At 44.1% G+C, this 23,539-nt stretch overlaps 1 protein-coding gene and 1 long non-coding RNA gene across 6 annotated transcripts in view; one reads left to right on the plus strand and one right to left on the minus strand.

The window, feature by feature from the left end:
* The window catches only part of LOC109396905 (uncharacterized), an 18,844-nt gene extending 6,180 nt beyond the window's left edge, over positions 1–12,664 (plus strand). The window contains exons 3-4 of one of the 2 annotated variants that reach the window (XR_002126940.1): positions 1,568–1,617; positions 11,698–12,664. This is a non-coding gene — a long non-coding RNA (uncharacterized LOC109396905). The remainder of the gene's footprint in view (positions 1–1,567; positions 1,618–11,697) is intronic. The other variant, XR_002126941.1, reaches the window with a different exon arrangement.
* On the minus strand, positions 2,077–23,451 carry RNF41 (ring finger protein 41). 4 transcript variants are annotated; one of them, XM_019669141.1, is made up of 8 exons: positions 23,278–23,451; positions 21,919–22,176; positions 20,660–20,841; positions 10,063–10,175; positions 6,539–6,810; positions 5,706–5,841; positions 5,238–5,341; positions 2,077–4,382 (listed from the first exon to the last, which is right to left on the minus strand). In XM_019669141.1, exons 4-8 carry the CDS (start codon positions 10,150–10,152, stop codon positions 4,031–4,033), a joined length of 954 nt encoding a protein of 317 aa, XP_019524686.1. In that variant the 5' UTR covers positions 10,153–10,175; positions 20,660–20,841; positions 21,919–22,176; positions 23,278–23,451; the 3' UTR covers positions 2,077–4,030. The 4 variants fall into 4 exon arrangements, with proteins under 4 accessions (XP_019524686.1, XP_019524685.1, XP_019524687.1 ...); XM_019669140.1 differs by lacking the exon at positions 21,919–22,176; XM_019669142.1 differs by lacking the exons at positions 21,919–22,176; positions 23,278–23,451 and adding an exon at positions 23,109–23,166.
* Positions 23,452–23,539: the final 88 nt, after the last annotated feature.

Raw genomic sequence — 23,539 nt, forward strand, 5'->3', positions numbered from 1 at the left:
ACACTGTGAAGAAGCAGTCAGTCAAATCCAAAACACCACTCTCTCCAGGACAACTGGCCCAATCTCAATAAATTAGTGTTACAAAGAAAGGTTGTTCCAGGAATCTAGATTGAGAGAGCAAGAGTTAAGACACATAACCTACTGTATAATGCTCAGTTCCTGGACTGGATCCAGGGTTGAACAAAAACTAGCTCTAAAAGTACTTTTCTTGGGACAATTGGGGAAGTGTGAATATAGGTTTGTCTTAGATTAAGGATACATTAATTTTAAGTGCTAATTTGGGCAATGTATAAAATATTTTGATTTTTCAAATCTATACACTGAAGAAATTAAAACCACCAACGCTTTTCCTTTCCCTGCCCATTCTCCTGACCTTAATAGTCTAGGTGGGGGCCGGTCGAGTGGCGCGTTAGGAGTTGGCTTGGGACGCCAGCTCTGAGCAGCTGGGCCCTGGTTTAGATCCACATGAGGACCAGTGATGCTGCGCCCTCTACAGCTAAGATGGTGAACAACAGCTCAACCTGGAGCTGGACTGCCGTGAGTCAGCGTAGGCTGCAGTGGGGCTGGCTGGCAGCTGGTGTGTGCTTTCGTGAGCTGCCATGAGCAGCTGTCCAATGGCTGGCGAGCGACTGCCTCACCCGGGAATAGTGCAATGATAATACCAATGTGGGCCAGTGAAGCAAAGTCCTCCTCAACTAGACCGACGAACAAAAGGACAGCAACTTATCTGTTCTCCTCCCCCAATTCCCCAATAAAATCTTAAAAAAAAAAGTCTAGAATGGGTTGGCTAACTTTCTGTAAAGAACCAAGTAGCAAATATTTTAGGCTTTGTGTGCCATAGTTCTGTGTCAACTACTCATCTCTGCTGTCGTAATCTAAAAGCAGCCAGAGACAACTCATAAACATAGCTGTTCCAATGTAATTTTTTTAAAAGGTAGACAGCAGGATGCACGCTGTAGTTTGCCAACCTCTGAACAAATACCACTTCTGAAAGTCTTTCCTGGTATGCATCAGAATCGGTGGCTTTTTCTTTCCCTTGCTTATGTACTGCTTGTAAATCCACTTAACCATATTTATTATGTCTTTATATATATATACTCATCTCCATTAGGGAGTAAGTCTTTGAAGGTAGGTGCCATTTTGCTACACGGACTCCCCCATCCCCACCCTAGTGAGTTCCTTGTAGAATATTCAATGAATATTGTGCCCCAAACCCAAATCTACCCTAAAAGGAAGATTTGGTACCATTCATGACATTCAAAAGAATGAGCAGCAGGTTCTGAAAGTAATTTTGAAGGAAATTCGGGGGGAAGCACTGTTGGTAACACTAGAGTACATATATTGCCTCTTATGCTCTATATTGTGATGTGTTCATCATTTGACAATCAGACCTTGTGTGTACGGAACTGTAGTAGACTCAGTTGGTATAGAAATGCCCTATGCCCCCTTTTTAACCCCACTAGCGTATCTACAGTACTATTGGATTTACATTAGGTGCATGATAAATGCTCAACGAATTTAAAATATACTTTTTGGGGAAAATAATATTTCCTTTTTCTCATGACAGGGAGAAGGTGGAGCATGTAAGGGTTTATCGAGATCTGACAACCACAGCAGGTAGCCATTCCACGTTCCCTTCCTCACATTTACTTTGCTGGTTAGGAGGCATTGGAGGGTAGAGAGTTCCCTGCCTGCAATGGAATTCCAGATTCCAAAGCAGTGGCAGGACAAGGGAGAAAGGTACATGTGTATCTTCTGTGGCAAGTGTCCCAGAACCCCAGGAGCACTAGGCAAGATGTGGAATCTGGGGCAAAGGCAGAACATAGTTCATATCACTGGAGTGTTGGCTGCTATAGAACAGGAGATAGGAGGGAAGGATTTAGGAGGGCACACAGGAAAAAGAAGATGTGAGGTGAGCACTACTCCCAGACAGGCATCCTCCTAAAACATGTTAGTTCTAAGACTATGGTAGGTTACAAAGCAAGGAAGAAGTAAGGGGAATTAAGGTGAGAAAAAGGCAAAAGCAGAGGAGAAACCTTCACAAGAAGGGGAGTAATACTGAATTAAGAATTTAGAGAATTGAGTGAAAGGTTTATTATTAGTGCAGTCAACACCATGGAACAGCACATGTAACACAACCAGCAACCTGCAGAGACACTAGTGCAAAGGCTGGGGAAGCCTGAACTGAGCTTCCTGGCTCCATCTGAGGGTGATGACAGGAGGGTATGGGCCTTGGTAAGGCAGGCAGGGGCAGTGGGGAGTGGAAGAAATGTAGTAACCAGACTAAGTATAGCAGCGTTTTCAAATTCCTGAGCACAATGTCCTGGAGCTAGAACATACGACTGTTCCTTACTCCTTTCAAGCTGTATCCCTCCACTCCAGTCCCCATGGAGTCATGACCCAACTACCCAGACCTATAGCAAGCTGGCCTAGAATACAACTCCAAAAAGAGAAGAAGCTGTTATATGGCCATCTCTCTTCAACCCCACTCCCACCTGCAAATTAAAATAATCACACCCACTATCCCTCCCCTTCTGTTACTCTGCCAGTCAACCTAGGGGTCAAGGAATGCCCCAGGTAGCCTAAAATGGAGCTGAAGTCCTCAGAGGGCATGGGTGAGAAAGCACAGCCTATACTCAAAGACAAAGACACAATTTCTAGCCCACCTTTCCTGGTGAAGGTAGAATCCAGCTATATATCTCCAAGGAAATGGGGTGAGGGATTTCTTCAAAATTAATACTCGAAATCCAGAATTTTACAGTGAGACCCTGGAAGGGCCAGGAGCAAAGTTCGCCAGAACGCACAGGCATTGATGCTGGACTGTTACATCCATCACTGGAACAGAGGAAGCTCCTCACCTCAATGGGGTTACGGAGGTTGGGGCATACATTATAAGTTCAGCCAAGGACCCCCTTGGCCCTTCCTATATTAAAGCCAAAGGTTGTGCTGAAAAGGAAAAATATAAAACAGCCCCCACCCCTGTCCCACCCTATCCAGAATCCCCACCATAGGAACAGCAAGAGAAAAGTTTTAAGTTTTGTTAATTTTTTTTCTTTTTCCTTTCTTTAAAAAAAAAAAAAGTAAATAAATTAAATTGCCAACAAGGTGGCTGGGCTGGAAAAGTGGGGTAGCCATAACCAGGCCATTCTTTAAAAAAAAAAAAAAAAAAGTGGGAGGGAATGAAATATAAACAACAATGGCCAAAGGAAATTATCAAAATAATGCGTTACAATCACAGGGCTGGAGAGGGGTCTCTGGTATTAGGCCTGTACCACAGAGGCAGTGCCTGCGCGACTTCAGCAAAAGCTAGAGAACTGCTTCTTGCTGAGCATGTTCACCCCAACAGACTAACCCCCTTCCCCAACTCCTGTCATTCCCTAATGAAGAGAAAGTGTAGGAAAGAGCTCACTTGGCCATTTTCGGCATCCCAACCTGCACACCCGCAGACCCAGTGGGAGCCTGCACCTTTAAGGTGGGCTAAACAAGGTACTGCTTGGCACAGAGGTCCAGTCTTCCCCTCAGGGCCATCGGTGATGGCCAGTTACTGGCCCTATTATTCATTTCTAGGGTTTTGGTTCCACCCTTACCATTTCTTCAGGATGTCTGCTCCCCAGAGCTGTCCTTTAAATGATGTTTAGTCAATAGGCCTGCTCAGATTCCCTGGTTTTGGAGGATGGGAACGATTAGAGATTTAGAGATTCCTCGCTCCACCCTGATCCTTGGAGAAAATGATTATCTTTGTGCTTTCTGAAAATACCTGGAACCAGGAATCCTAGTGGGGACTTTCCCAACCAGGGTGAAAATTTACAGACATCTTAGGGGAAGAATTAGGAAAAGGAAGGAATGTAGGTTTCCCACCTAAAAGGCTGAGCGCAAAATGCCTCAGGGCCCGTCAGTGCCAGAAGAGCAGGGAGACGTGTGGCTCCCGTGTAAGCCACAGGGTTAAGGACAGTGGGGAGGACTCAGGGCCCAGCTACTGGAGTGATGAGATTTTCCGATTTCCATCTCTTCCTGGCAGCCCGCCGAGTGACTATATCTCTTCCACGCCATGCGCAAATATCATGACAAGCCCCGGCTCCTGCACCATGTCATCGCCCATATGCTGGTTCTCACAGGCCATCACGACAACAGCCTGCTTGCCAGGGATGCGCTTGGCCACGTAGTTCTCATAGTACCGCCGGTTCATCTGTCTTGTCTCTAGTGTGGCCAGACCCTGAGGCCAGCTCCGCTCGTGGGCATTTTCGATCAGCTCGTTGACGATAGAGGCAGGACAGCCACTCTCCACCAGGGAGCGCTTGATTACAGCCTGGAGCACAGCATCTGGGGTGGAGATCATCCCTCCCCAGCGGGTCACTCTTGCTGGCTGCAGGGAATTCACCCACCTGTGTGGAGCGGATCGGAGGTGGTCATTCCAGCTCATCCCCTTTCTCTGCACGGCTTCTTTCCCTAATAGCAACAACCACCCACTCTGCACTTAGCTTAACCTATCCTCCCCCCTACCCATCCTCTCCCTCCTTCCATCATGGGTTCAGAAACTGCTAATTTTTCTGTAGTTGGTCCCATCTGAGTCACCACACGTTACTCACCAGATTAAACTCCACGAGTGTAGGGTCCCTGTTATTTTTCTTAAAAATCCCAATACTTAGCACACATGGTACCTGGCACATACTAAGTGCTCAACAAATATTTATTGAGTGAAGCAATTCTTCCTCTATACTGTGCCATGCAGCACTATTTGCACCACTATGTATATTGATTCACCCTTAACAGTTAATCTAAGAGATGTACTCCAGAAGTGAAAGATTATCTTGGACTTCGCTTGTTTACCTCATTGCATTTTTGCTGCATTTTTAGATCCCTTTCCTGGATTTGCACACTCTCTTCTCTGGATTGTAAGCTACCTGAAGATAGGGATGATGTCTATTTCTTTTTGGCCCTCCCAGCCCTCCACAGCCTTTAACACAGGGATTTGTACATATGGGTACTCACCTAGTTCTGGAGAAATTGCATCCTTGGGTAAGCTTTCCCTTCCATCCACCCCAAAGAATAAGAGGTCCTATACTGGGGCTGACGATTCTCCTCTTCTCCTCTGCCACTCTCCTTCATCCCAACATCTGAAAAGTGGTGGCACCAGCCCAGCCCTTTTATTACCCTACTTCTGCCACTCCCCTGCTCTTCCTCCTTTCAGGGCTCAGCACCAGGACACGGAGTAACTCCATACCCTGAGTGACACTCACTCTAGGATCTCATTGTATTCAATTGTCTCCTCCAGGTTCTGAAGGTTGGGGTTGACACTGCGGATTGCACGCATATACGCCTTCAGCAGCTGGATGTCTCGCTTCTGTTGGAGGGAAAGAGAACCAAGGGTGATGGTTAAGGCAGATGGCAGATGACAGACAAAAGTTATCTGAGAATGAGGGCATGATTGTTTCAGTCACAGCTGTATCTGCAGTGCTCAGCATAGTGCCGTCATAGAGAGGCAATTTGGTAAATGTTCAGTGAATGAAGGACACTGAAGAGTGAAAGACACTGAAGAGATAAAGGGAAGGGAGAAGAGCTTCAATCTGATTCCCTGCTAAGCCATAGGCAGAATATCCACTCAGCTAGGTGCACAGGCACAGATCTGCATGGTGCTTATCACCTGCAGACAGGTGGTTTATTTGCATAGTAGGGACATGTTTTTCCCCACGTTCTTTGGGCCCTACCTGCTCTGCCAGCTGGTGTTTGTGTTCAGCTGAGGTCTTCTCCAGCTCTGCGATGCGTGTCTGCTGCTGCTGCACCACTGAGCGCAGGTGCTTAATGCAGTTGTGGTTTGGCAGCTCATCTTTGGGCATCTCCAGGCTGCCGCCCAGGGTGGGAAAAGAGAACAGGAGCATTCAATGGGACATGTGGGCAAAGGCAGAAACTTGCTGAGAGGACTTTCTCCTACCCCCAATTTCTAATATTTATCTCTAACTTCAGGCCTCCCTCCTGTTTATTCTCTTTACTTCCTCCTCCCCAGCTCCCCACTTGCCCCTTTGCTATCTACTTTCTCTGTGCTTCTTTCCCTCTATAAGACAGTGTTTCATCTACCACATGGCTTTCCTTTCCTCCTACAGATTCTGCCTGTGCACTCATTCCTCTGAGAAGCCCTAGATTCACAGCCCTAGCTGTCAGCATTTAATCAAATATTTCACACCCCAAAGAAAGAAAAAAATAGGGCAAGAGGAAATATGAGAAGGCTGGAAATTAGAGTAGTCAATCTGACAAAGGGAAAGTAATACTGAACCAAAAGGGAAGAATAAAGTAAATCAGTCTTTAGTATTATCATGTAGATTGCTGAATTGCTGTCTCCCTTCTTATATTAAAGCAAGAGCAAAAAGATCAGAGTTGGAAAAGCAGCATGAAAGTGAGATCCTAGGGCAGGAAGCCAGGGAGGCCCAGGACACTCCTTGCCTACATGCATAGGAGACTTGCTCAGCCAGTGAGCAGGGCAATGGAGACAGGGATATAAACAGGACGGCCCTTATCCTTGTGGGGCAGAAGGTAAGGATCTTACCCGCAGCCCTGTTCACAGGTCACAGGCCGTTTTGGGTTGTGCTCACAGTCACTGAGGTGAGACATGAGGTTGTCAAGCCGGACAATAGCACTGCAGCCAAATACAGCGTTGTCGCAGGCAATCTGCAGCTTTGACAACATGTTCCGCATGATCCGAGGTACTGGGCGCAGATGGGCGACCGTCACAACACTACGGTCAACCGGACACGTCTGCTGCTGAGAGAACCACTGGGTGATGCAGGCGTTGCAGAAAGCATGCTCGCAATGAGGTGCCTAGAGGGATAGCAGGGCAAAAGGGCACAAGGGAATTAGCCGGAGGAGCTAAGAGCCTGGATGTGATAACTCAAAGCCAATCAAGTCTTGGAGCAGCTTCCAGGACCAGAGGTCCCTGGGGTCATGGCAGAGTATAGCTGCACAATACTTTGGGCAAGGGGGACAGGTTTCAGATGTGTTTCCTGTGCTCAAGATTCCAAACGGATTGTGACATAAGACAAACAAGTAAAAAGTTATATAACAATAAGATATAAATAATGTTCCAGGACAATAGAAGGGATGACAGAAGGCAGTCATTATCTGCCAACTGGATTGCATACACAATAATTACCAAAGGAATGCAGGGGAGGGTGAGAGTCCATCAGGGCAGATATTTATGGAGAGGACAGAATTCAAAATGGGTCCTAAGGTGTAAAGGACAAGGAGAGGGGAGGGGGCAGAGATTTACTGGCAAAAGGTCAATGTAAGAAAGCAAAACAAAAAGCCCAGAACTCCTGGTGAGAAGTTAAGAGTTCTCTCCCTGTGAGCCCAAGTTCTTATTTTCTAAGGGCTGCTCTGCCCTGTGTCCCAAAGGCCAGCCCTACTCTCCAAAACAGGGCTGGTTTTTCATAGAATCACATTCTTTTCAGTTTCATAAAGCTCATATTTCAGCCTACTTCCTTGATAACTCAGATAACCTCTAAAGCTAATCTCTCCCTCAAAGTGAGAGGATTCCCTGGCCTCTGTGGAGAAGCTGTCTGGCCCCTGGCACAGGACAAACACAGTAGGCACTTGGAGCATGTTGACGAATGAGTGAATGGAGTGCCTACTATATCCCAATCACTTTGCTAGGTTGGACAATAAAAAAAATATGCCCCCAAGTGCTCATAAAAACCAAAGACTGAAACACAGAAGGCTTTGTAAAAAGTCACTCTCAATATCACTAATCTGTCAGTAGATTTTTATTTTTCACTCATTTTTTTCACTATATTTGATTCTTTCCAAAGTCTTACAAATCCTATCTCCAGAAAATCTTAAATTTGTCTACTTTTCCCCATCTCTATAGCCACTAATCCAGTTCAAGGGATCATCTCGTACCTATATTACTAAATGTCTTCTAACTGGTCTCCCTACTTCCACCTTGCCCCTTTATATTCCATTCTACATTCAGCAACCAGAGTGATCATTTAAAAACACAAATCAGATCATATCACTCCCCTGCTTAAAACTTTACAATGGCTTCCCATTATACTTAAAATAAACTAACACCTACTCAGGATCTATAACGTTCTGCTCGATCTGGCCCCGTGCCTCTGCCTTCTCCTCACCTCACATCACGCTCCCAGCACTGTACTTAGGCCATTTTGGCTTTCTTTCTGTTCCTTGTCCATACTCAGCTCATTCCTGCTTCAGGACCTTTGCTTTTGCTGCTCCTCTTTGCCTGAAATGCTCTTCCTCTAAATCTTAGTATGAATGGTCCCTTATCATTCAGATCTCAGGTCAACTGTCACCTCTTTTGTGACCATTCTATCTAAACCTGCCACCCCTGCAGAATGTACTACATTTCATGTAAGAAAGGTAGGCAAATATATATACTATATACTCACACTTTCTTGTATCTGCCCACATAACACACTGGAGGATACCAAATAAACTAATAGTTACCTATGAGGGGATTAGGTGGACTGGGACAAGGATGGAAGAGTTCTCACTGTGTACATTTTTATGCTGTTTTGATTTCTGAACTATATGAATTTATTACCTATTCAAAAAATAAATATGATGTAGGGAATCAGCATCCCTAGCAGGGGCCTTCTATCCTTGGAAATGTGGCTGGTAACCTGGCATCTTGAGGTGTGTTCCTCAGAAAGTAAACCCTGGAAGTGGGGGGAGGGGTGGCTTCTAACAGACAATCCAACCGCCACTACCCTCTCCACATGTCACTCACCTCAAATGATAGTGCCAGAAAACAGGTTAAGGCCCTGCCAGGGTGGAGAGGGAACCAACACACCCCATGACCTCTTGACACTACCAGCATACAAAGCTTGCTCCACACCCAGCCAGTCTGCTTCTAATGGTAGCAGGCTGCAAAGGCCTCATCAGGAGAGAGGTCCAGGGCTAGCTGCTACTGCAATACAGGCTGACTTTCATTCAGCTCATGCATCTGAGCTCCTTTGGGTGCTTAAAAACTGGAGAGTAAGAATATGGGGCTGGCTGAGTGTCTCAGCTGGTTAAGAGCTCACTCAAGAGTGTTAACTCTGAGCAACAGGGTTGCCGGTTCGATTCACGGCCTGAGCTGAGCTGCCACTGAGCTGCCAACAGGTGGCAGGATGGCTCAGCTAAAAAAACAAACAAACAAAAAACCCCCAAAAAACTGGAGAGTAAGAATAAACTCAAAGGATCAAGGGAGTTGGGATGTAGTGAATTGTAAAAGCAGTGAATGGGGGAAGGGCCATTAACTTCATTGACTAGTGTCCTGATTTGGAAAATGGGATTATCTCTAGTTAGCTGAAGGATTAACTGATATTTAGTGAGTGCGGGCAATAAGGACCATGCAGGATGATGTTCCAGGAATATAACTGTTAAGAATTCATCTCACTCATTATACTTGCCTGTTAGTCATGAGCTTCTCCTCATACTTGCCCCAGGAAGACACAACTGACATTTGTCTGGCAAGGCTGGTAGAGAAGTGACCTACTGAAGGTGGCAGCTTTCATATCAAATGCAGAGTACACAGCTGTGTCAAAATTGGTTTTTCCAATAAATCCCAGGAATAAAACAGGTCAGTATATACTGTTCCCCACTTCCTATTTATTAAACAGTAGGTAGGCAGAAGAGGCCTGCAGGGAGACTGGTTGACTACCCAAAACATTACATCATCAAAACTCAGAGAGAATTTAGCAGGAGTGTCCAGAAGTTCAATCATGGGTAGGAAGACAAAACCTAGTCAGAGCCCCTGCAGAGGAAAGGAAGTTCCCAAGCTACTGTCAAGACAGAAACAAACAGATGACCATTTTACAGCAGAAAAATCTCAGTGAGTTCAGAAGAAAACGTAAAGCATGGACTTCTGTGGCTTCCACTTCTACACAGACTCAGGAAGGCCCCATTTCTCCTGTAGTCGCCACTGATCCTCTGCACCAAACCTCTCCTGTGTGTGTGTGGGGGGGGAGCCAGGACACAGTGACTTTCCCTTGATCCCATTACATATGAACATTTTCTACTAACTCCACTGCCACCTATTGCCCCAGCAAATCTGCCATCAGGCCGACTCACCTGGACTGGCTCCTCCAAGACTCCACTGCAGATAGGACAGATAAGGTCTTCGTCAACATCCCCCTGGAAACGGGTTACATCATACCCCATGTCTCATCACTGAAACCCAGGTCCTGGAAGGAGTAACAGAGAAAAAGAGGCCAGTTCAGGAACCTACAAACGTGACAAACTCATTGCCAAGATCCATTCTTCTGTCCAACAATTACTTATTGAGAGCCTACTATGTGCCAGTCATTGGGGGGGGGGGAGAAGCTGACTCAAGAAACTTAATTATAATGGAAGAAGACATTACATAGCATACATTTAAAATATGAAGTGATAAATGCTTTGATAAGAGTAATTATAGGGCATTATGAGGGCAAGAGATATAGATACCTAACCCAGGCTGAAGAGAGGGTGATTTTGAGAGTTTTCTAAGATTAGGTGTCACCAAAAGGACAAGCAATTGTTAGCTAGGTGTTGAGGAGGTGGGTAGGATGGGCATTGTGGTTTTACGCACATTAAATAGCACAAAGGCCCAGAAGTAAGACAGCATATGATGCACTCCAGGAACTCTAAGTGGTTCAGAAAAAGGCTGACCTAAAGGGTGCAAGTGAGGGAGTGTCTAGATACAAGGCTGGAGAGGCAAGCAAGGTTCAGGCCCTGAGAAGTCTTGTTAAAGGAGTTTGGATTTGATCCTGAAGGCTATAGAAGGCACTGAAAGATGTAAAAGGAATGACTGGATAAAAGTTCCCTTTTAGAATCACTCTGTCAAATAAGGATGACACTGGAGACAGGAAGAACATATAGGCAGGAGAGAGATGGCGAGAATCAGAACTTAGGTACTGGCAGTGGGGCTGAAGGAGGGAGGTTCAGGAGAGCAAGGACTCAAAGAGCAGTGGGGCTGCCATGCCCCTTCTTTGGGCTCCTAAGGATCAAACCCAAAGAAGAGGTCACTGGTGACTGAACCTCCTGTGTGGACAGCCAACTGGTGAGCTAATTGGATCAAAGATGGATGGTCACATGATACAAGTAAGGCCAATGGACAGACCAGCCATCAACTGTGATGTCCTGGAGAAGATGAGCTGAGTCCATCAAACTGTTCTTAGAAATTTAGAATCAAGCTGTCCAATTTAAAAGGGTGGGAGAGGGGTGGGATGTAAAGAGCCCTTGATAGGTCAAGTGCAAGATGAAGTACAGCACTGGATTGAGTCAAAACTGACTGGTTTCTCCCCAGTCTACTACTCAACAGCTGTGTGCCCTTGGGCAGGCTACGTAAACTTCCTAAGCCTAAGTGTTTTTTTTATATAAATAGATAAAATGGATACAAATAATAATAGAAGTGACTTTCACAGAGTTGTCCTCACAAAGGGATAATTGCATATAAAACATTTAGCAAAGTGCCTGCTGACACACAGTAAGTGTTCAATGCATGACAGTAACCATTATTTATGTATACCTCTAATTTCTACTACTTGATTAAAAATTCCTTAAGAGCAGAAACTCATGTTCTGCATCCAGTGTAGCACCAAGCACAATTCCCTATAAATCAATAAAATGTTTATATATTTAAATGTTCCCTTAACTAGGAGCTTCCCGGCAACCAGGATATAGTGGACATCTACTGTTTTGCCTACCTTACATCTCATTTTCCAGTTTTCCTTTAGGAACCATACCCTAGCTCCTACTGGACATGTGACCAAACCCAGCACAATGAGAATGATACCTGGGACTTCTTCTGGAGTGCGCAAGAGGAACTCTTTCCCCTGGGTGGCATGGCTGGTAGGTTGTACAACCCACAGTGGCTGGTGACTATCTCTGCCATTAATGAGGACAGCCTGCTTATAGAATGAAGCCAATAATGAAGAAAGTGGGGCTGACAGATCGAATTCAAATGAGATCATTTGAGGTCCTGGATTCAGCCATGACTAAAGCCACAATCAGCTTTTGAACATCGGTTACATGAGCCAATAAATTCTCTATTATGTTTAGGCTGGTCTGAGCTGGGTTTTTGTCTCTCTCAACTGATAAAAATCCTGATTAATACACAAGCTAATTGATACAAGAAATCACAAGGCTCCCTTTGGAACCACTTATCTTTCTTTACCCATTTTATATAGGAACAATGATACCCTGTGACATTACTACAATAACCTCCATCACCACTATATACTTGTTTCTCCATCTCTAGGGCCTTAAAAGTTCAGGGCCGTGGGCTTTACTAACAATCCCTTTGAAATTGTCACTGTCAACCACCTTGGCCTGGCTATTGGAAGTGAAAGTAAGACAGTAGTGGTTCCAAGTGAACAGGAGGTGAGACAGAGACAGGAACTAAAGATAACTCATCAAAAGCTTGATTTCAAAGGAAGGGAAAGAGAAAGAACTAGCTAGAGAAAGACAGGAGGTTAAGGAAGTGGGTTGTACTAGGGGTGTTTTTCTTTATGATGAGAAAGGCTTGAGCATGTTTGTGTACTGAGAGGAAAGCACTAGTGAAGAGGGAAAGATAAACACAGGAGAGGGTTTGGTCACCGAGGTAGCAGTAGGTAGGTGATCTGGAATTATGTTAAATAGAAAGAGGGACACCTCTAAAGCAGGAAGGAAGGAACAATGGTACAAAAAGAGATCCAGGGGCAGCCAGTTAGCTCAGGTGGTTAGAGTGCAGGCTCATAACACCAAGGTTGCTGGTTCGATTCCCACATGGGCCAAGGAGCTGCGCCCTCCACAACTAGACTGAAGACAACTACTTGACTTGGAACTGATGGGTCCTGGGAAAACACACTGTTCCCCAGTAAAATTTCTAAAAAAAAAAAGAAAAAGAGATCCAGGTAGGTTTTAAAAAAATCATACCAAGGGCCGGCCGAGTGGCGCGATGGTTAAGAGCTGGCTTGGGACGACAGAGGGCCCCCGGTTCAGAGCCCACATGAGGGCCAGTGACACTGCCCTCTACAGCTAAGATGCTCAACAACAGCTCAACCTGGAGCTGGGCTGCCATGAGTCGCCGGCGACGGCGTAGGCTGCAGCCCCTGCTGCAGTGGGTTGCCATGGGCTACTGTGTGTAGCCAGCAGCCAGCGTGAGCGGCCAGCAGCCACAGTGAGCAGCGGTCCAGAAGCCGGCGACTGATCTGCCTCACCCGGGAAGAGCGCAATGATGGTGCCAACTTGGTACCAGTGAGGCAACGTCCTCCACAACTAAACTGAAGAACAAAAAGGACAGCAACTTGTCTGTTCCCCTTTCCCCAATTCCCCAGCGCTGTTCCCATCCCCCAATTCCCCAATTAAAAAAAAAAATCTTTAACAACAACAACAAAAAATCATACCAAGAAACACTTAAAAATTAGATAATCACTTAAATTAACAGTAAAGGTACAGTTAGGTGACTATGGTGATATAAGCCCATTTGATGAATACAGTAAGTCCCTGACTTACGAATATTTGAGTTGCGAACTTTCACAGATACGAACAGAGCTCGCATTACGAACATTCGTAGATGTGAACAAATCGCTGAAGTAGCTCACGTGTCTGCCGGACATTGTCACAGTTGTGCTGCCGTGTGTTTATTGTACAGTGTGATAGTGTATAATGATACAGTGCTCAATCAGAGCCCAGGATGTCCGGAAGCAAGAGGCAAAGCAGTGGTGATGTGGAGGGGACTGCTAGGAAGCGCAAATCAATAACCATGGAAACAAAAGTGAAAATAATTGAGAGATTGGACAGAGATGAAAAGATGGTAGACGTTGCTCGTTCTTATAACATGAATCGTTCAACCATTGACTTTACATTGCATATTTGTGTCAAAGGTGTGTAAGACTCACTTTGACGGACTTACGAATGAATCCGACTTATGAACATTCTCCTGGAACAGAACTCGTTTGTAAGTCAAAGTCGGGGACTTACTGTATATCTATGTTAAATGATGTTTATGGGGAATCTGTAATAACGTGATATAATAATACGTGTAGATTTACAAAGTAGGACACAAAATTGAACACAGATATATTTAAAAACATTATGTATTTATAAATAATCCATACATAAAAAGAGACCAAAAGGAAATATCAAAATGTTAACAGTGCTTTATTTGGGTGTAAGCTAAAGATAATGTTTTTTTCTCCTATTTTTGATAACCAAATATTTTAATGAGTATACATTTTTAAAAAAATTGTAATTTGGGGCCAGCCGAGTGGCACAATGGTTAAGAACTGGCTTGGGACGCCAGAGGGCCCCGGTTCGGATCCCACATATGAGGGCCAGTGACACTGCCCTCCACAGCTAAGATGCTGAACAACAGCTCAACCTGGAGCTGGGATGCCGTGAGTTGCCGGCGAAGGCGTAGGCTGCAGCCCCTGTGGCAGTGGGTTGCCATGGGCTACTGTGTGTAGCCAGCAGCCAGCGTGAGCGGCCAGCAGCCACAGTGAGCAGCCGTCCAGAAGCCGGTGACTGATCTGCCTTGCCTGGGAAGAGCGCATTGATGGTGCCTATTTGGGCCAGTGAAGTAACGTCCTCCACAACTAGACTGAAGAACAAAACGACAGCAACTTGTCTGTTCCCCTTCCCCCAATTCCCCAGCACTGTTCCCATCCCCCCAATTCCCCAATAAAAATCTTTAAAAAAAAAATCGTAATTCAACAAATAGGAAAAAAATATATTTTTTAATTTAGAAATTACTTGAGGATAAAAACTATAGGAATGCTTTTATTTTTGAAGTACAGGAATAAAAGATGATGCCCTGTAGAATTTGATCATGCCCAGTTTTTCCCATTGACCTGGTTAAGAGAGTTTTATTTTTGCCTCAACAGTTAGTATGGACCATAAGAGACCATCCGGCTTAACGTCCTAGGGTAGGAATCCTCTCAACAGTAACCAACAGTGAGTTACCCTGTGCTTAGACACTCCTGGGAAAGAGCAAAGTAGGGTGTAGCAATAGCAAAGATGAAAAGTATCTAGCCCAGACGCACTTCTCTCATGGCATTCCAGAATGCCTATGTCCCTCTAAAACAGGGTACCCAGAGCTCCATATGTGGACTGACCAATACGGACAGAATAAGACTATTACCCCCACTTCTCTACTTCAGTTAATACAACCTAAGGCTGGTTAGTGCTGTTCTAGATGTCAGCCGCTGCCTTTCTAGCAGTCCAGGGCTAGGAGGAAGGCGAAGAAGCAAGAGAAAAAGTCAAGAAGAGGGGCTATCTGAGCTAGCTTCTGCATGAGGGCAAAAATATCCCCAAATATCTATAATTCATCTATTTAACTGCTGACTTGATAACACGTCCCTCAATTAAATAAACAAATTGTAATTTGGTTTCTCTACAATAGCTAGAAAATGAGTCACAGGAAAAAAAATCAATGTAACAGGTATGAAAAGACTGCCAAGATAGACTGTTAAGAGAAAAAAAACGAAAGTACAGAATATTATATGTAAAGTATGCCACCATGAGCACAAAATCACTATGTATGTGTATGTGCTTACATATACATGGAACTCTCCAGAAGGATCCAGAGGAAACTGCCAATAGTGGTTGCTGCTGAGGAGGGATAACTAAAGAACAGAGATAGGAGGAAAATTTTAATTCCCCTAATTATCCTTTTGTGCCTTTTAAAAAGATTTTCCGTGTGTGTATTCACTATTCAAATGAAGAAATAAATCAGTTGCCAGATGAGAGGGCAGTTAGGGGAGAGGGCAGTTAGGGGAGAGGGCGGGAAAGGTGAAGGGACTGAGAAACATAAATTGGTGGTTACAAAATAGTCAACGGGATGTACTGTACAGCATAGGGAATATCGTCAATAATACTGAGATAGCGTGGTACAGTGTCGGATAGTTGCTGGACTTATGGTGATCACTTCTTTAGGTATATAAATGTTGAATAACTATTGTGTACACCTGAAACTAATATAATATTGTATGTTGCCTATATTTTAATAAAAATCTTTTAAAAAAATAAATCTGTAATTATTCTAAATTATAAAAGAAAGTATTAAGGTTAAACAAAAAAACATGTCCAAAATACTCAATGTGTCATATGCTATCTGTGTCATATATGTATGACACATATAACGTCATATACTATACCAAGGTCTGGAAAAAAATGTACTCTTGCAAGAAAAAGTTGATCAAATTGAATCACAACAAAACAAAATAGGAACTGCCCCCCAAAAGTATATACCCTTTTACCTAGCACTCCCACTTCCAGGAACTTAGCCTAAAGAAATAATTACACAAGGGTGTAAAAACAATATACCAGGTTGTTTATCTAAGCATTGTTTATAATAGCAAAAAAGAAATCAGAAGTACCACAATTATTCAGTAAAATTCTTTACATCCATAAAATAAGATACCATTTGGCATTAATATGACTTAAACATATTTATTAATAATTGACTTAAATTACTTAAATGTATTTATTATTTATATAACAAGTAAAATAACATATTTATGCATGTTATATATGCTATAGTGCAACTTTTGTTAAAAAGTATAGTTATATTTATGTTTGTACACGTTTATATTGGAGAGCATCTAGAAGGATATCTAGAGCCGGACAAGTGGCTCAGTTGGTTAAGAGCTCGCTCAAGAGTGCGAGCTCTGAGCAACAGCGGTTCGATGCCTGGGCCAAGCTGAGCTGCTGCTGAGCTGCTAACATGTGGCAGGATGGCTCAGCTAAAAAAAAAAAAATTAAAAAAAAAGAAGGATATCTACCGGGGGTGCCAAAAAAAGTACACATTTTAAGAGGTGTTATCTATATATTACTTTTTGAAGTTGAATTGAATTATGGTAGCAATGTGTAGTATGACGTTCACTCATAAGATGGTGTTAATCGAATGCTACTGTCATTCATTGTATTACAATTTTAATACAGTTTTTTCCTTTCTTAAAATGCGTATACTTTTTTTGGCACTCTCTGTATCAAAGAAGCTATCTCTCAGTGCAGACTTTTAATACTTTTAATTTCACTCAGTTTTGCTTTATTGGTTTTTTCCTACTTTTTAAAATAATGATCATTTTACTTATACAATTAAATAATAATGAAGTCAACATTTATTGAGCATTATTATATGGTAGGCACTATTCTAAGCATTTCTTGTATATTAACTCATCTAGTTCTCACAACAACTCTATGAGGTAGGGACTGTCATTATCTGTATTTTACAGATGAGTAACAGATGCACAAAGGTTAAAATATTTGTCTAATATCATACAGCTAACAAGTGGTTCAGCCAGATTCAAACCCAGGCAGACTGGCTTCAGAGCCCAAGCTTTTTAACCACTGTGCTGAAATGACTTTCAAACTGAAAAATTCAAGTTACAAAAACATTATGTATCCTATGGTACCATTTTTATAAAAACAATTTAAAAACTAAAAAGTAATATATGTAGTGTGTATACACATTTTTAAAAATCTAGTTGCTGAGATTATACTTTTGATCTAGGTTATATTATTTCCGCAAGATTGAATTTTTAAAAAAATCAGTTATCCTTAGAGCAAGGGGCAAAAATTAAAATAACATTACCGTTTTTTTGGGTTTTTTTTTAGCTGAGCCATCCTGCCACCTGTTGGCAGCTCAGCTCGGCCTGGGCATCAAACCGCTGTTGCTCAGAGCTCAAACTCTTGAGCGAGCTCTTAACCAACTGAGCCACTCGGCGGGCCCAACATTACCCTTTTTTCCCTGTTGCTATGGGGCAATGTAGAAAACTGGCCTAGAGTTTGTACTGTGCTTCACTATACTTTCATTTTAAATCAGTGCTAACAATATTGTCTTAAGAAGGAATACAAATTCTGAAAACTTATCTTAATGGGGTCTCAGGAGATCCCATATCCCCAAAATAAACAGCAGAGAACTTGCCTCAGTTGGTGCAGAGATGGCCAGAGGATGTGGGAAGCCACCAGGCAGGGTTATAAGCTGCAAGGTTCCCACCATAAAGTCAGGGTTTACAAAACTCTGCAGAGATGCTGGGCATTGTTCTTTCTAAATTGACCCCATCACCACCAACAACCTTATCAGCTTAGAAAATTTCCTGTTTTATCTATCCTCCTATAAATGCATCCTTCAGGGGTGCCGCCTTAAGAATGAAGGGTAAATTTAGATTTCTTATCTGATTGGGATATTCCCTATTTGGCATCCATGGGAAATGAATGTTGACATGGTTCTTTCTATACAACCTCGGAAGCCAGCTCCTTGCTCTGCCTTGCTCTGTCACAGGCAGACAGTCAAGTTCCCAGGCTAGACTCCTTGACTTTTCCTTCTACTCTCCAGGACTCTCAACAGCTGTAGGGCTGTCAGAGGGGAAGGATATCATTCTAAGGGGGATGCCTCACAAGAACTCACTGCTCACTGCCCTGGGGGCAGAAGCCTTAATAAAAGTGAAACCATAGAAACCTCGAGAGTCACAGCCAGTGACCACAGCCACTGGAAGCACAATTTCCTAGATACTCTCCTTGAGTTAGGGAATAAGAAAAGGCCTTGGAAGGTTTCACTCAAGTAGGGAGTTGAACAAAAGTAGCACTGAGGTGTCTTTTCGGCATATAGGCGTTCTGCCAGTCTCCCTGACTTGAACATCCTGAACCCAAACTGAAAAATGCATCATTCCTCATCTGCTATTCTGCAGGTCACAACCAAACCAGGTAATTATGTTACTTTCCTTCCTCGCTGTTACACTGGGGTCTCTCTCTCTCTATTCCTGGTCAGCATTATTATAAAAACGCAAGAGCTTTATCAGACCCCTTCCTATACCCTTTTAACTTACTGTTGCAGTTGTTTTTTTCTGGTCTATACCTAGAGAGCACTAGGAATTCAAAACAGACTGTTCCTAAAGGAACCCTAACATTTATTCTTACTTATTCGGGGTTTCTTGAACCCATGTACAGGTGTGCAAACCATGCACATTCACACACACATCCAAACACTCACCTGAAAAGAAACATTAGAGAAGCCACTCCAACCCATAATTTGTATTTTTAGGGTAACTGGGCCTGTTGTCACCAATTCTTGGCAAAAGCATAAGAGTAAAAGCCAGGTATATGTGCTCCCTTGTAACTCTCCTCTCTGCCCTGAATACAACAGATATGCAGAGGGCTGAGGTGTCTTCAGCCCCAATTACTGCAAACCACCAGACACACAGGGAAAAGGCCCTATAACCTGTCCCAGTGTAAGGAAACAGGTGGCTCCTAGAACTTCAACCTGCTGACGAAATTAGCTGGTGAAGGGTCTCACAGGTGTCCCTAAAACATTTCATCATTATCTCCCTGTCTCACAATGAAGGAATAGGTCTGGAAAAAAAGAAAAATGAGTCAAGAATCCAGAAAACTGAGTGCTAGCTCTCCCTCTATTACTGACCAAATGTGTGACCTTGAGCAAGTTACTTAACCTCTCCGGGCCTCAGTTCCTTTATTCCACATGAAATGAAGCTTCCTGGACTACATAAGTTCTAAGGTGCTCTACAAGTGCCATGGTTCTAAAATTCAGCATATAAAACAAAATTAGGTAAATTAAGGGATGGTTATGTTATAAAAGGTGTCCTGGCTTTACCACTAACTGACTTGGCTCTCTTTGGGCAACTCTTGATTTTTTTTAAGTGAAAGGAAGTGGTCTTTTTTAGTTAAGCAGTAGAATCCTTAGACTGAAGTCACACCCCCCTCTTAGAGAATTGAGCTCTTAGGAACTCAGTTTCCTCACCTGTGAGATGAGGGGGAGGGTTACACTACCTCTAAGGTTCTGTTCAATTCCAGAATGCTGTGATCCATACTGGATTTACTACAGGGGATTTTAAAGTTAGGCTTCTTTAGTACATTTTTTTTTTTTTTTTAGCTGAGCCATCCTGCCACCTGTTGGCAGCTCAGTGGCTGCTCAGCTTGGGCCGGGCATCGAACCACTGTTGCTCAGAGCTCGCACTCTTGCATGAGTTCTTAACCAACTGAGCGACTTGGCTGGCCGTCTTTAGTGCATTTTAATGGATTCACTTTACAAAAGAATCCAGATGGCACACAGTTCTTCAAGAATTCATGTAACACCTAAAATGAGGCCTACCAGGCTTCAAAGGCCAGCAAGGACCTCCTCCTTGGTCACCAGCACCAAGCATTATTTGTGTGATTATCCCAAATCTTCACCCTATATACACAGCCCCCCTACCAGGAGAGACATGTAAAAGAAACAGAAAACACAATCCTTGTCCTCAAACCAAAGTGTAGGCTTGAGCCCAATGAGTGAATACACAGCATATAAAATACATAAAAAGACATAAAATTTACTTAGCAATTTACCAATAAGTAAAAGTTAATAGCTAATGTAAGATACTCAAAAAACAGACTGATGTGGGTTAATCATGGAAAGCTTTATGCAGAAAAGTGTTTTAAAAATCAAGTTTTCAAGAGCAGAAGGGGCCAGCCGAGTGGCTCAGTTGGTTAAGTCTCATTCAAGAGTGCAAGCTCTGAGCAACTAGAGGTTCAATTCCCAGCCTGAGCTGAGCTGCCGCTGAGCTGACAACAGGTGGCAGGATGGCTCAGCTAAAAAAAAAAGAAAAGAAAAGAAAAAAAAAAGGCAAGAAAGAAAGGAGCAGAAAGAACCCAGATTGGCAGAGAAGAGGGTTGAAACCTGGAATGGGGATTCTGAATCAAGGCTCTTTACCTTCCAAGTGTTGGGGGGCAGGTTCCCTGTTCACAAGGCTCCAACCCCCTGATGCCTCCACTCAGTGCCACTCAGGAGATGCTCCCAGTAACCCATCTTGTTGGCTATTCTTCAACTGAGTCTTCCTTCCTAGTGACAAACTCCATCGCCAAGGGGATGGATATGATGTCACAATCAGCACTCTATTAATAGGAACAAGGAAGAAAAAGGTGAGTCAGGGGAACTACCTCCACTTGGCAGTGAGACTGGATAGACTTGGATCTGGCAGTTGGTTGGGGAGGATGAGACAACTTCATTAAGGGCTACAGGTTTCTGTGCTAGGCATACAGGACTCCCCTGTAAGGAACGAGATCATTGGCTAAGGAATCACACACATGGTCTAGGAGATTCGAACATAGCTGAGAAGGGGAGAGAAAGGAACAAGGGGAGAGAAAGGGAGCTGTTTTAAGTAGACAAAGATCCTTTTATTCTGTGCACACAACTACCAGCAATATCAATGATTCTAAAGCTGTGGCTGTAAGATGCCTAGATCCATGATACCTCACCTGCACAGTATGATGCTTTCATGCTTCCCAAGTGCTTTCACATAAATTATTTCATGTAAAAAGAATGGTCCTATCTTCCAATTGGAAAATACTATTTCATAAGAAAAAAATATTCAAGAATGTTGGTACAGGTGTAATTCAACTTCCCAAGTGAGGAAATATTCCTGAAGGGATCAGGCTTTTTAAAAAATATGAAGAGGCACTGAATCGGGCAATTATTCCAGGATGGACAACTGGGAAGACTAGAGGTAGTAGTAATGATTAGGCTGACTAGGCTCTCATTACTAAAAGGATGGAACCATGTAGAGGGAGACAAGGCTTCAGATGAACAGTGCTGAGAGATCTATTAACCCTATGCAGGAGAATAGCAACCATTCACACCTTTCCTCACCATCACATGTCTATCGATAGATTCAGGGCTGTGTTAGGAAGGAACAGGATGATGATTTTTATACACAAAACAGGGACCATTTCATCTTCTGAGTCTGGTACACATACTCATTAGTTTACTGTTCATCTGCTACGTGTTTAGTGTGCTATTTTTAAACTAATCAGAGATAAAAGTGCAATGTCTAACACTTTCTCTTCCCTGTGGTTGGGGGACGGGGTAAATTGATACGTTTCTCCCCCATTCATAATAAAGGGAAGGGTATAATGCTTCTTTCATTTTGACAACACCCTGTTTCCCAACAGCCTGGTATATGCCCCCTGTACCTCAATAAATGCTTCCAGGAACCAGTGCTGTTGGCTCTGCTCAGTCTTCTAGTGACAAATTCCAGACTCAGAAAGCAAATAGTTGCCCATGCTGGGAAAATCAATCCTACTTCGATGCTCCCTTGGCCAGAATCAACCAGGATTTTTCAACTGACAGGAGGACCAGGAGTCAGGAGACTTGGGTTCTGGTCCCAGCTTTGCCAACTGTATGACTTTCAGCAAGCCATGTAACCCTTCTGTAGTTTTCCATTTCTTCACCTGTCAAGTAGGGAAAATGATACCTGCCTTATCTACCTTATATATTGTCCCGAAAAATCAAATAACATAATAAATGTGAAAGCATACTGAATACTGTACTGAGGGCCAGCGAGGGAATGCTTGAAAGCTCATTCCTTCTTTTCAATTACTAGGAACCAGGCCCAGCCACAAAGTTAGCTGGACACACAGGGTAGTAACATTATTGCATCACTCAGATTCCCTACCACTAGTCTACTCCATTCCTCCTGGGGGGGGGGGATCTATCAGCCAGAAACATTATCAGCTTCTTGCTCTATTGTCTGTCAGACTCTAAAACCAACTGTATAGGAAGGGATTAGCTATCACTATCACAGCCCAGTCCCCAAAAACCGTGGTTCAGTGGTCTCATTAAAGCCACATTTCTGTTAGGTGGAATGAAGTCAGTTTCTGAATGGGAAAGATGTCAGTCCCTCAAGCAAAACACCCTCACTCCTCCTTCAGCTCCCTCTCCCTCCCATTCCTCAATTTCCCCTACGTCCTGCGTTGGGAAAGGCTTTCCGGTGTGTGAAGCCTGCGAAGAGGGCTTGGCCGCAAACCCAGGGCAGGGATGTAAGGAATGTGAGATTCCTTACTGGAGGGGTGGGAGGGGGAGGGGGGGAAGGAATGGAGGAGCAAGACAAGGCTGCCAAAGACAAGGCATGGGAGACGAGCCAAGCTACGGCGCTCCGAGGGCGGGGGTTCAGGTTCCACCGCCCCTGCCCCAGGCTGGCCCCCAGAATATTCCCTTCCCTTCCTCCCGGCCCATCAATCACTGCCCATTTAAACACTACGTTGTTCCCCCAAGTCCCCTCCTCCCTGTCCTCCTGCCAACCCAGGCCCCCTCCCGCACTTCTTAAGGCTCCCTACTACAATAAACCTCCCCCACCACCCACCCTCCAGTGACCCTTTCTCACCTTCCAACTCCTCCCTATTGCTGCTCCCTTCCTCCATTTTCCCTCTTTACTCCTATCCCTTATCCTGACCTCCAATATCTCGAACCCCCACCCCAATCCCCCTGGGACTTCGCCCCCTCCCTTCCCACACCCTCTTTTAGGTGGGAGCCCGCGCAGGCGCAGTACGCACCGCCTTGGAAGCGGTCTGGACTCTCGGTACCCCAGCCCGGCTGGAGCTGAGGCCGCAGCGGCCACGGGACAGCCCCGGTGCCGTGTCCCAGCCTTTCCTGGGAGGGGAAGGGGAAGGGAAGGAGAGGGAGGAAGGTTCCGACCACTAGTCGCCTTGTGAGACAGTCCTTTGTCCCGCCCACCGCTGCTACGCAACCCGGCGGAAGCTCGTCACCAATCCCCACCTCTTGGTTTTAACTCAAATCTAGACTAGAAGCTACGAG

Source organism: Hipposideros armiger, unplaced genomic scaffold (assembly GCF_001890085.2).
Source record: "Hipposideros armiger isolate ML-2016 unplaced genomic scaffold, ASM189008v1 scaffold_548, whole genome shotgun sequence".
Taxonomy (NCBI): Eukaryota; Metazoa; Chordata; class Mammalia; order Chiroptera; family Hipposideridae; genus Hipposideros; species Hipposideros armiger.

Excerpts from the sequence above, each read along its gene's own strand:
- RNF41 (XM_019669143.1), bottom strand. The coding sequence starts at position 10,152 with ATGGGGTATGATGTAACCCGTTTCCAGGGGGATGTTGACGAAGACCTT. Across the intron at positions 5,842-6,538 it reads ACCTGTGAACAGGGCTGCGG|CCTGGAGATGCCCAAAGATG; the intron begins GTAAGATCCTTA and ends CCTGGGCGGCAG. Across the intron at positions 5,342-5,705 it reads AACACCAGCTGGCAGAGCAG|AAGCGAGACATCCAGCTGCT; the intron begins GTAGGGCCCAAA and ends TCCCTCCAACAG.